Source organism: Balaenoptera borealis, assembly GCF_965194805.1.
Source record: "Balaenoptera borealis genome assembly, chromosome: 16".
In the NCBI taxonomy this organism is placed as follows: Eukaryota; Metazoa; Chordata; class Mammalia; order Artiodactyla; family Balaenopteridae; genus Balaenoptera; species Balaenoptera borealis.
Window position 1 is genome coordinate 73881873 of NC_138872.1, and position 13678 is coordinate 73895550.

A 13678-nucleotide genomic window follows, 5' to 3' on the forward strand; every position below is an offset into this window, starting at 1 on the left:
TGGGCCATCAGTACATGTTTGCTGAGTGAATAACACGATGGGGATTCTCCACATGAATTAGACCAGCTGGGTCTGGGTTGGCATTTTATTTACTTGTTGATTTTTAAAGTAAATTCGTTGTTTTAAAGATATTTTTGTAGGGAGTTCCCTGGCAGTCCAGTGGTGAGGACTCGGCATGTTCACTGCCGTGGCCCTGGGTTCAATCCCTGGTCAGGGAACTAAGATCCCACAGTCTGTGAGGCGTGGCCAAAAAAAATTTTTTCTTTTGTATCGATAGTTTAAAAATAACATGTATATTGAAAAATATTTTAAAAATTCCGAATGTGTAAAATTAAATGTTAAAAATTCCCCTCACTTCTCTTCCAAGCAATCCCCACAGGCAAATACCAGTAAAAAACATTTTAATAGCTTTATTGATATATAATTTGGATACCATACAATTCACCCATTTAGAGTGTACAATTCAGTGTTATTTAGTGTATTCACAGGGATGTGTAACCACTACCACAATCTAATTTTAGGACATTTCTGTTTCCCTCCAAAGAAAGTATCCATCAGCTTTCCATCACCACCCTAGCCCCTCTCCCAGCCCTAAGCAACCGCTAATCCACTTCCTGTCTCTATAGTTTTTTTGGCCTATTCTTGGACATTTCATATACATGGAATCATACAGTATGTGTGTCTGGCTTCTTTCACTTAGCATGTTTTTGAGGGTCATCCATGTTGTAGCATGTATCAGTACTCCATTCCTTTTTATTGCCAAATAGTATTCCATTGTATTAGTACTGCATATTTCATTTATCCAGTCATGTCACTATTTTTTTAAAAATTAATTAATTAATTAATTTTTGGCTGCGTTGGGTCTTTGTTGCTGTGTGCAGGCTTCCTCTAGTGGCGAGCAGGGGCTACTCTTCGTTGTGGTGCACGGGCTTCTCATTGCGGTGGCTTCTCTTGTTGCGGAGCATGGGCTCTAGGTGCCCAGGCTTCAGTGGTTGTGGCTTGCGGGCTCTAGAGCGCAGGCTCAGTAGTTGTGGCACACGAGCCTAGCTGCTTTGCAGCATGTGGGATCTTCCCAGACCAGGGCTCGAACCCGTGTTCCCTGCACTGGCAGGCGGATTTCCAACCACTGCGCCACCAGGGAAGTCCCAGTCATCAGTCACCATTAACAATTTAATACACCTGTGTATTTGTTCAGATTGCCTGGGTTTGAATCTCTACTGGACAAGTTCCTAGAGAAGTGACTTTTGGTAAATTATAATCTCTCCAAGCTTGGCTCAGTTTCCTCAGTAGTAAAATTTGAATAACAAAGGAATCTACCTCATAGAGTGTCACAGTTGTACTGTCACGGTAATTATTATTTGTTGAGCACTAAGTATGTGCCAGGCATTTTAGGTATCTAACAGATAGATCTATGATTTACACATTAGGGAACTGAGGTTAGGAGAAGTTAGGTAATCTCCCAGGGTTAAACATCCCCTAAGAAAGTGATGGAGGTAAATAGAATCACAGGCTGCCTGCAAAGCCTGCACTGTTACTGTTAATATCACGGAATAGCAAAGCACTTATCAAGGGCCTTGCAAAGAGAATGTGTTTAGTAAATGATCTGATATAACTATTAAAAAGTGGGGGAAAAAGACACCTGCCATTGTTAATTTTTGGCATATTTCCTTCCAGTCTTTAAGAAATATTTCAAACCATACCAAAATTCCAGAAAATAATAGACATCAACATTTAACCTTTTTTTTTTTTTTTTTTTTTTTAAGAACACAAAATTTAGTAGATTAGATGGCTCTATCTCCCGTATCCTTAGGTATTTTTTTCCCTATGCTTATTTTTCCTTAGGTTATTAGAGTCACACCACATCATTTTTCATCTTTTAAATCCTATCTTGAGCATTTCCCTATAATATCAAATTATGCTACATGATTTCTCGTGGTCACATATATTGATATTATACTGTATGGTTCAAACATGATTTATCAACTCCTCATTGTTGGGTATTTAGGCTGTCTCCCAGCAAAATTATCATGACACATCGATCTTTCTTCAAGCATCTGATAATTCCCTTTCGACAAATTCCTAGAAAGGCTGGAAGGTCAGAGACTGCTTGTCATTCAAGCTCTTTGTACTTTCCTGCCAAATAGCTCTGAAGAATGGGAAATGGGAGAAGGGAGGCGGAGATTTTTTCCCCCACTTTTTAGTACGTTTTAGTTAATTATAACACACATAGAGAAAAATGCACCTAAGCGTGCAGCTCGCTGAATTTTCAGAAACGGAACACACCGCGTACCCAGCACCCAGGTCCTGAAATAGAGCATTTCCAGCGGCTCCGGGCCGTCTCGCCCCTTGCCATTGCTACTATTCTAGGGGTGGGATTTTAATGCCCAAAGGCCTACTAATCCGATTATGTCTTTGGAAATTTACTTTATTCATACTACTTAGATATAACCTAGACCACGAAAACGTGAGCTAAATCCTGTCTGCAAACGCTTAACAGTCTGAAGTCGAGCTGGGCATAGAGGACAGGGTTCGGACGGCTAGAGGGGCACGCAGGGCTCGCGGCCCCGTCGGGTCCTCCGGGCTCCCGGTGTGCAGCGCGGCGATCCCGGCGTGCACCGCGGCGCGCGGAGCCGGCCACAGGGAGCTCGGCGTGGACGCCGGTTGCGGCGGCGGGGCGGTGTGGAGCTCCGCGGGTGCTGTCGGCTGGAGGCGAAGAGGCGGGGTCGACATGGAAGTGTAAGCAGCTCGGGGCGCGTCGCTGGTTTTGGGCAGACGCTCACAGCTGGGGACCGCTAGACCCTGGGAGCCGGGAGACGTGGACCTGGGGCGACCCCTCATCGCTGCTTGTGGGGAGGGCGACGGATCGGGAGGCGGGGGAGGAAGGGGCTCTCGTTCTGGCCCTCCGAACTTTCGCCCCCACGCCCACCGCGTGCCCAGCACGGGGGGCCGAGTGCCACTTGTTTCGGCTGCCTTTCAGGGTGCCTGTTTCCTCCCTCATCCACTCACTAGCATTGCAGGCGTCACGGTGGGGAGCCTGGCCCGGTGTTGGAGCAGGGACTTCGAAGGTATAAAGCCCTGGGTCCGGCCTGGAAGTACTTGGAGGAGAGATGGGTAAATGCTGGGGTAGAGCTTTGCTTAGGGGCAGTGGGCGCCTTTGGAACCCTAACTCAGAACAGCTGCTGTCCAAGTTTGATGAGAAGCATTTAGCTGTTTGTGTGAGTGTGTAGGGAGGGAGTAAAAGCCATTCTAACAGTTTTAACTCCACATGGTCTTTTCCGTGTCTGTTCATTGTACCGGGTGCAAATGGAAGTTTTTGTAGCTACTCTTTTTTTTTTAAAATAAATTTTATTTATTTATTTATTATTATTATTATTATTTTTTGGCTGTGTTGGGTCTTCGTTTCTCTGCGAGGGCTTTCTCTAGTTGCGGCGAGCGGGGGCCACTCTTCATCGCGGTGCGCGGGCCTCTCACTGTCGCGGCCTCTCTTGTTGCGGAGCACAGGCTCCAGATGCGCAGGCTCAGTAGTTGTGGTGCACGGGCCCAGTTGCTCCGCGGCATGTGGGATCTTCCCAGACCAGGGCTCGAACTCGTGTCCCCTGCATTGGCAGGCAGATTCTCAACCACTGCGCCACCAGGGAAGCCCTGTAGCTACTCTTTATGTGGATTTTTGCACGATTGACGTTAACTTGTAGGCATACTATATTGTGTTCTCTTTGCCACCGATTATTTAATATTGATATTTTCTTTTATGTTCTTTAGCCTCATGTTTAATGTCTACATGTACTACTGTTTTTCAGACTTTTAAAAAAACACGGTATGTATATGTAACAGAAATGAAAGCTTCATGAGACAATGCTGTATGCAGTACACTCTGATAGTCTCTTTTATTAAAATAGGGTGTAGACCCACTAGATTGATTTTGCAATCCACTAATGGGGGTTAATCTGCAATTTGAAAAAAACATGCATAATATTACTCTAGCCCAAGCCGTCATTACCAATTTTTCCCTCTTTATTAAGCATTTCCTGTCAGCATACAAACCAGCTTTAATTTATCTATCTTAAAAGAAAAATCCCTTGTCTGTCCCCACATCCATGTCCACCTGTTGCTCCCTCTCTGCTTCCTGTCACCAGAAAACTTATTAGAAATGTTGTTTACCCCCTCATTCTCTCAATCATTCTTTTGGGCTTTCATCCTCACCAGTCTACAGAAATGGGTCTTATGTAGGTTGCCTGAGCCTTCCATCTTGTCAAATTCAGAAGTTGATTTTCTGGCCTCAACTTCCTTGATCCCTTAGCAGCAACTGATACAGAAACTCTAGACACTCTCTTGGCTTTGTGACTTGCTCTCTTGGATTTCCTCCTACATCAAGGACTACTTCTCAGTCTTCTTTCATAGCCCCGCCTTCCTTCCTTGCTTGGCTTCTAAATGTTGAAGTATTTTAGGGCTCAGTCCTGGGACCCTTTCTCTCCACATTCCCTTGGTCATTTTACCCATCTGTATGCAAATGATTCCCCAGAATATATTTCTAGCCCTTTTCTCTTATCCATCAGTTGCTTAAACCAGAAATCTAGCCCTCTTTCCTCACCGCTAAATCCAGTCCATCAGCCAGTCCTGTCATCTCCACGCTCAGAATGTATTTTGAATTCAGCACCATCCCCACTGCTGATTTTGTAGTCCATCATCTCTGGTCCAGATTAAGCAATAGCCTTTGGTTTCCACTCTTGCCCCGCCCCCTCCATTCGTTTTCCACACAGAAGCCAAAGTGAATTAAAATAATAATTGGATCAAATCACTCCCTGTGTAAAAACCCTTCATTGCTTTTCTATGTGCTTAGAGGATATCTGCATTCCTTAGTAGGACTACAAGAACTTATGTAACCTCACCCACTCACCAACCTTGTCTCTTGCCACTGTCCCCTCCCCCAAAGAGACACCCTTTCCACTGGCAGTCAAGTAATTTCAGTAACTCTCCAAGCCCTTGCATTGCTGTTCCCTCTGCCTGGTATACTTTTCCCCCTGTCCTGCCCACTTCTTATCTTTTTGACAGCTCAGGTTGAGTGTCCTTTTTCAATGTTGTTTTCCCTCTTTGGTAAATCCAAAATAAGTCCTGCTTTTTGTCTCTCATAGAACCTTGGTTTACTTTTCCCTTAAATAATTACAAGTTCTGATAATAGATGTATTATAGATGTATTATAGATGTATTAATAGATGTTTACATGTCTAGTGTATTGTCTCCCTCTTGAGAGTGTAAGTATCATGAAGGCAGGGACCAGTGTCTGTTCCCCTGGTGCTTAGCAGAGCATCTGGCACACAGTAGCCCTTTGGCAAACACAGTCGGCCTTCCGTATTTGCCGGTTTTATAGTCGTGGGTTTCACATCCACAGACACAGAGGGCTGACTGTACTTGTTGAGTGAAGTAATATAACAATACTTCATTAATTTAATAAATTAATAAAAATTAATATAAATTATTTAGCTAGTTTCCTGATTGCTGAGCATATAGATTTTCTGATTTTCCTAAGTGAAATGGTTTCAATCAAGAGTTTTTTCTCCTATATAGTAACCTGTCCACTTCTCCCAAGGAGTCAGTGACTAATCAAGAATTTTGTGGCTAGCAGTTTGTGGGAAAATGAGGTTTTCTGAGGTAGGCATGTGGTTTGGGGGTGGAGGGGCCCCTGGAATAAGACTGTCTGGAGGCCTAATTCTGTTTTTTTTTTTTGGCCCCAGCATGCGGCATGTTGGATCTTAGTTCCCCGACCAGGGATCGAACCCGTGTCCCCTGCCTTGGAAGGGTGGAGGCCTAACCGCTGGACTGCCAGGGAAGTCCCTGGAGGCCTAATTCTAGTTCTTGCCTGGCCTCCAGCATGAGGTGTAACCTCTGGCAGTGTGGTCCTTAGTATCTTCAGGAGACCCCTAGGTCTCTGAGAGGGCAAACATATTGTACCTCTGTTAGGCATTCCTAGGACCTGCAGTGAGGAGGCGTGGATGAAAAACTCCCCTGAGTTTTTACTACTTTTTTTTCTTCAATCACTGAGTAACTACCTACTGTGTGAATGATACATATAGATAGATATATACTAGAAGTTTTTTAAAGGTAAGGAATATTTATGCTTTATTTGGTTGAATGATAGACTTTAAAAATAAAAACTTTTTGACCATCACATCAGATAAAAGGATACAAAATATTCATAGCAAAATTAAGTATTTGTATATTAAGGTATTTGCTGTTTGGCTAACTTTGTCTAATGCCTCGGGACTATTTATATGCCTGGAAAACTTTGTGTTCATCCTTTTATTCTTGAACTTAGTATACATAGTTACGGAAAATGGAGTTTCTTCCACATCATCTTTTTGAGATAGTGTCAGAATTTCCTTCTTTTTACAGCTGGAAATACTAAGGTTTAGAGAAGTTAGCTAATAGGTCCTACAGCAATTCAGTAACAGGACTGGAAAGAGGATAATTTGCTAGCTCCTAAGTGAATGCTACAGTTTAAATTGTTCATTGACTTTTGAAGGCTGCTCAGTTTTCTTGGACCTGAGTTTAGTTTTTCAGAACAGGACTTGAATCAGTAACATAGGTTAAACATAGGAGAATTTGAGCAATTCTGTTTGTCATTGTGTTCGTAAGAGTTAACTGTGTGGCAGTTATTAGGCACTGTTTGCTTGGGCTTTTTTGTGCATGTGTGAGCCTCTAAGGAAAGTCCATCAGTAGATCATTTTGTTCTGTTTATAAAGAATTTGATTTTCCGAAGTAGTTGTTTGTGTCCATTAAATTGACTCAGCAAGTTAAGCAGATTTTACAGGTTAAATTTCAAATAGCACGTCAGCTTCAGTCAGCTAATTCATTACTTAAGGAAATTAAGTGACTGCCTTCCTGTAAGTATAGATTTAGACAATCTTTAAAATTCACTTGGAATATTTGCTTTAAACATCTGTAAGTAAAATCAGTACCATTCTAAGTCGTACAGGTGAGTATGAAGTAAAAAAACATTGGAGGAGAATGTCCTCAATTTCAAGTTATACTATTTTTTTTTTTTAACTTCATGGAATTCTTTAGTTTTACATCTCCATTTTTCTCAACTTTTTACCTTGAAAAATTTGAAACCCATGGAACAGTTGCAAAAAGAGCATCTCAAGTACCTTTATATCCTTTACCTGGGGTCACCATTTGTTAACATTTTTGATATATCTGCCTTCTCTTTGTTACACATGCCTGCATTCTCTCTCCACACACTTTACTGAACCATTTCAGAGTCGTAGATATGTCATTTTATCAGTCTTAAAAAGACATTCTCCTGTGTAACTGCAATACCATCATCACACCCAGGGAATTTAGTGCTGATATTACCACTATTATTAAAATACAGCCTATATTAAAATTTCTCCAATTGTCCTAATAATGTTTTAGCTGGATTTTAAAAAAAAATTGATTCAGGATCCAATCAAGAATCACACAGGGGCTTCCCTGGTGGCGCAGTGGTTGGGGGTCTGCCTGCCAGTGCAGGGGACACGGGTTCGAGCCCTGGTCTGGGAAGATCCCGCATGCCGCGGAGCGGCTGGGCCCGTGAGCCACAACTACTGAGCCTGCGCGTCTGGAGCCTGTGCTCCGCAACGGGAGAGGCCGCGATAGTGGGGGGCCCGCGCACCGCGATGAAGAGTGGCCCCCGCTTGCCGCGGCTGGGGAGGGCCCTCGCGCAGAGATGAAGACCCAGCACAGCCATAAATAAATAAATAAATAAATAAAATTTAAAAAAAAAAAAAAGAATCACACATTGCATTTAGTTGTCAAGGTTCTTTAATCTCCTTTACTCTGAGAACAGTTTCTTAGCCTCTTTTTGTGACATTGACATCGTGACAAATGATAGTGATATTTGAAGAATCTAGGCCAGTTGATTTGAAGAAGATTTCTCAGGTTGGGTTTGTCTGATTATATTCTCATAACTACATTTTTTGACAGGATTGCTATAAGGGATGTTTCCTTCTCAGTGCATCACATCATCATTATTGGTGCTGTTAAATTGGATAACTTGATTAAGTTGATGTCTGTCAAATCTCACCATACCCTGTTCTCAACAACCTGCCACTTCGTGGTAGTTACAGTAACTTCTTCAGGATAAAAACTGCCTTAAAAAAAAAATTTCCCAATACACATAGTTCATTTAGGACTCAATGAAAGGCAGATACTATACTCATTGACATTTTTCTGAATAAAGGAATGCCTAGCATATTTTGGCATTTACACCATTAGTATTTAGCTGGGTAAAAAAATTATTTATCTTCCTAATAAAAGAATCAATGAATAAATCAGCTTCTGCCCACCAGACTGCAAGATGCTGTACTTTTTAAACATCCATTGTTCTCCTGGCCCCAAAACACAGGTTCATGAAAATATACATGAAAGAGAGTTCCTTTCCTTCTTTGTATATTGGCTCTAGAAAAGGCAGAAGATGTTCTTTGGATTCTTGCAATTAACAATATTGACTTGGGCAGTGGGGCAGTAATTTGGAAGAGACAAGGACAGATTTCCCAGGGCATGGAATAATCTACATGACAGAGGGGGGCTGTGATTTGGAAATGAAGTTGTGACCGTGGCACCTGGGATGGATCCACTGGCCTTGAGGAAAAATAACATTTGTAATTTTTCTCCACCCTGTTCCAGGAAGGGATGTTTTAGTTCCCCTGAATGTTAGGGCACGAAGGGAGTTGTAATTCAGTTTCAAGCAAAGATAGGAGGAAGCCTTGTGGGCTGACTTCCTGATTAAGTAGGCAAAGATGACATGTGGTTTGATTTGTCATTTTCAATTTTATTTATTTATTTATTTATTTATGGCTGTGTTGGGTCTTCGTTGCTGTGTGCGGGCTTTCTGTAGTTGAGGTGAGCGGGGGCTACTCTTCATTGCGGTGCGTTAGCTTCTCCTTGCGGTGGCTTCTGTTGTTGCGGAGCACGGGCTCTAGGTGTGCGGGCTTCAGTAGTTGTGGCACACAGGCTTAGTTGCTCCGCGGCATGTGGGATCTTCCTGGACCAGGGCTTGAACCTGTGTCCCCTGCATTGGCAGGCAGATTCTTAACCACTGTGCCACCAGGGAAGTCCTGTCATTTTCAGTTTTAAATGAGCCATATCACATACTCTAATTATGCATTATCCTTCCTGTGTTAGGTTCCATTTATTTATTTATTTATTTATTTTAAATTTTTTAATTAATTTATTTCTGACTGCGTTGGGTCTTCGTTGCTGCACGCAGGCTTTCTCTAGTTGCGGCGAACGGGGGCTACTCTTCATTGCAGTGCGTGGGCTTCTCATTGTGGTGGCTTCCCTTGTTGTGGAGCATGGGCTCTAGACGCGCAGGCTTCAGTAGTTGTGGCACTCTGGCTCAGTAATTGTGGCTCACCGGCCGTAGAATGCAGGCTCAGTAGCTGTGGTGCACAGGCTTAGTTGCTCTACGGCATGTGGGATCTTCCCAGACCAGGGCTTGAACCCATGTCCCCTGAATTGGCAGGCGGATTCTTAACCACTACGCCACCAGGGAAGTCCCCTAGGTTCCTTTTAAATATGGTATTCTTTGTGACCTGAGTTCCATTGTGGTCATTTGGGCAAAGCAGCACTTTTGTGAAATCCTGACTATTTGTTGAATGACTCGTAGCTTTTGGTAAGCTTCATGTGCTAACTTGATTAAGTGCCGACATTACTGTGCTGATGATCTAAGGCCTAGGTTGAAGCCTGCGTTAACCACCTGCTTGTTTTGCTTTATTTATTGACTGGGGAAACCACCCATCTATTTGGCTCATGTTTTTGAAATTTTGTGTCCTCCTTTTCATCATATAGCCCCATTCCTAGTTTAAGAACAAACAGTAATCTTTGTTGTACCTTATGTCAAGTCCATACTCCTTCCTGAGTTTTTAGGATTCTGCATTACTGGTTTCCATTTGTTCAATCCTGTTTTATTTTTCACAATCCCATAGTTGTTGTCCACTTCAGTTAGGCTTTCTACTGTGTGCCCTTGAGCAAGTTTTTAAATCTCTGAGCCTCAGTTTTCATCATCTCTAAAGAAGGAATCATAATAGCTCTTACATCACAGGGTTTTTAATGAGAATTTAAGTGAGGTGATATCTTTTAACAGTAATAGCCTTCGTTTAGGAGAACCTAATAAGTACCAAGAACTGTGTTACACTTTTAAAATTTGTTTTCCTTTCATCCTCAGAACGGCTTTATGAAGTAGGAAGAAGTGGTGGTTGTGGTGGTAGTAGCCCAGGCAGTAGTGATAATAGATGGTATTTATTGAGCACATACTGTGTTCCAGGTACTTTACCTATTTCAACTCAATCCTGTAACAATGTTACAAGGTTGGTACTACAGTTGCCGTTTTATAGATGAGGAAATTTAAGCATAGAGAGGTTAAATAACTTGCCCAAATTCACATAGCTAATGGATGGTGGAGCTGGGTTTAGAATCCAGGCTACATTTCTAGGTACTAGTTATCTGCATTTTTTGTTTTATATGGGGATGCTTAGCGGGGGTTAATTAACTCACTGAAACTCACATACCTTATAAGTGGCAGAGCTGGAATATGAACCTAGATTTGTCTGATTTCAAAACTGTATTCTTTCAAAATTGAAGTATTGTTGATTTACAGTGTTTCAGGTATACAGCAAAGTGATTCAGCTATACATACATATATTACGTATATATGTATGCTTTTTCAGGTTCTTTTCCATTATAGATTATTACAAGATATTGACTGTAGTTCCCTGTGCTGTACACTATACAGGTCAAAACTGTATTCTTTATTATACTGTACTGCCTCCAGACTGTTAAAAACAATAAGTGCTTTCTGATGTGATATTGTAGAATGGATCAGTTGTAATTTAATACACGTCACATTGCTGTGCTCATTCATACATGAAAGGTGACATTTTGCCTTGATTGACCGTTGCCACTGCTCAACACCTGAACTCTACTTGTTGAGTTGATAGAAAAGATGAACACCTTGGGAGTTTTGTGGGTATCTGGCAGGATTCCAGATGTTGCTGGAATTTCCAGTAGTGATGTTAGTGTTAAGGATCCCATTTCTGGTGATTCAGCAGGAGGACTTGGCTGCCCAAAATGTCAGTAGCTGATGGAAGGCAGATGGTACTGTAGAGAGGACGTGGCTGTGGGATGAGGCGGCACTCTGTTTCTCCAGTTAATTCTAGCACCCTCTGTTTATTGACATCCCCCTACCCCCGTGGTTTTGCCCCCGTGTTCTTCCTGTAACTAACTTCCCCTAGGTATCTGACTTCTCAACTTCTGCCTACTTGGACCAGGGATAAGTATAGTATTTTAATCACCTACTTGGTGAGGGATGTGTGATATACTCTGGCTGTTAAATGGAGAATTTGCTCTGAATTTGCCCATCGCCAGCTAAACCAGTAAGACTTAGGACGTTTCTCAATTTTAGGCTGTAATCCCCAAGTTTCTGAACTGTGCTACTGAATCTTGACAGAGGGATTATTTTGTAGATACTTAATTCCCACAAAGGGATGTGAGCCCAGACTGATGATAATTTACTTTATTTTTCAGGAAGGATGCCAGCGCCGCGCTGCTCAGTAACTATGAGGTAAATAGCTTTGGACTATCGTGTTTTCCTCTCTGATCATTTGCCCTTTGCTTCTGAAGATTATTCAATTAGTTTTGGTTAGAAATGACTGAATTCATTTGGATTTGCCACTTTAAAATAGGAGAGATGGCACCATCTGGTGGACCTTGGAATAGCCTTAGCTTGGTAAATTATATACAGTAATTCAGGGAAGCTGGGAAGCCTTTAGTTTACTGTAGGCAACCTTCTCCAAATCCCAAAGATTTTAGATCTTCATTTGAGATGCCTTCCTGTGATGGAAGCATCAGTTTTGGAACTGTTTCTGTTTGCAGAAGTTTTCCATTAAAATACTTAACGCCTTTTCCTAATTACCACTCTTTAGCTGTAAAATGCTTTTATAAGTTATTATTTTGATCCTCATAAGAGTCTCATAAGTATTAACACATTCATTTTGGAAGTGAGAGTTTAGTGACTCACCATTACGAATAATTTAGTAGGAAGTAACAGATTTGGAATTTGGGGGCTTGAGGATTGGGTTGCTGGGGAAAGAAAGGAAAGAAGTTGGTGAGAGGGGAGATAGAACATTATTTTTGCCTACCTTCTATTTTGCCTGGGTGTTGTTTGGTACTAGCAAAACTATCTGATAGGTTAACTCCAGGTATAGAAAAAAACATTCATATATTCACTGTCCATTTTTCTTATGCCAGAGTCTAAACTTAGGAAGACTTATAGGAGATTTGAGTCTCCATTTTGTGATATATGTAGAAGGTAGTAGATTTAACACAGTGGGCCATATTCTTTTCTTCCTAAAGGTTCATCTTAAATGGTTGCTGCTCATAATAGGAAGGAAATGGTTGTTGGTCAAGCCGTTGGCTTTTAGGAACCTCCTTCTCCAGTTTAGACTCTGGACAAGGTGTGTAGTGTTTTATCCATTGGGGAAACATTGCATTAATTGGGTCTTATGCCCCTATTTCTGAAAGGAATGACAGGCAGGGGAGGGGTTGCATTGTATCTAGTTGTTACTGTGTTTATGATCCTATGCTTCTCTCAGTTCTCTGGTATAATCTCTAAAACAGGAGAGAGATTTCCTCCCCTGACCCTTCTTAGCACTAATACACATGTGTTTCTACCTTGTGGGGAAAATAAAATAGATTTTCATGTTAGAGAAGCAAGATCTTTTAAAATATATATATATATATATATATATATATATATTTATTTTAGGAAAAATTTTTAAAATTCAGGTACAGTCAGCATACAACATTTTATTAGTTTCAAGCATACAACATAATGTTTCGATATTTGTATATATTGCAAAATGATTACCACAATAAGTCTACTTAACATCACTCACCATACATAGTTACATAATTCTTTTTTTCTTGTGTTGAGAACTTTTTAAGATTTACTCTTTTAGCAACTTTCAAATATGCAATACAGTATTATTAACTGGAGTTGCCATGCTGTACATTATATCCCCATGACTTAGTTTATAACTGGAAGTTTGTAACTTCTGACCACAACTGGAAGTTTGTAACTTCTGACCACCTTCATCCATTTTGCTTACTCCCCCCCGCTGTCTCTGGCAAACATCTGTTCTCTGTGTCTATGAGCTTGGTTTCTGGTTTCGGTTTTGTTTTTGTTTTTGTTTTAATTTTTGGCCGTGCTGCGTGGCATGCGGGATCTTAGTTCCCTGACCAGGGATCGAACCCACGCCCCCTACAGTGGAAGCATGGAGTCTTAACCACTGGACTGCCAGGGAAGTCGCTTTTTTTTTTCTTTTCTTTTTTAGATTCCACGTATAAGTGATACCATACAGTATTTGTCTTTCTCTGACTTCTTTCACTTAGCATAATGCCCTCAAGTTCCATTCATGTTGTCACAGATGGCAAGATTTCATTCTTTTATTTATTTATTTATTTATTTATTTATTTATGGCTGTGTTGGGTCTTCTTTTCTGTGCGAGGGCTTTCTCTAGTTGTGGCAAGTGGGGGGCCACTCTTCATCGCGGTGCGCGGGCCTCTCATTATCACGGCCTCTCTTGTTGCGGAGCACAGGCTCCAGACGCGCAGGCTCAGTAATTGTGGCTCACGGGCCTAGTTG

The 13678-nt window shown here is 41.6% G+C and overlaps 1 protein-coding gene across 6 annotated transcripts in view; it reads left to right on the forward strand.

Annotated features, from left to right (window-relative positions):
• Positions 1–13678, forward strand: part of CRCP (CGRP receptor component) — a 91512-nt gene that overhangs the window by 10524 nt on the left and 67310 nt on the right. For 3 of the 6 annotated variants that reach the window (XM_082358688.1, XM_082358690.1, XM_082358691.1), the window contains exons 1-2: positions 2621–2736; positions 11560–11596. In XM_082358688.1, coding sequence (XP_082214814.1) covers positions 2729–2736; positions 11560–11596 — 45 coding nt within the window. In that variant the 5' untranslated portion in view covers positions 2621–2728. Of the gene's footprint in view, positions 1–2618; positions 2737–11559; positions 11597–13678 lie in introns of those variants that run through there. The other 3 variants (XM_082358692.1, XM_082358689.1, XM_082358693.1) reach the window with 3 other exon arrangements.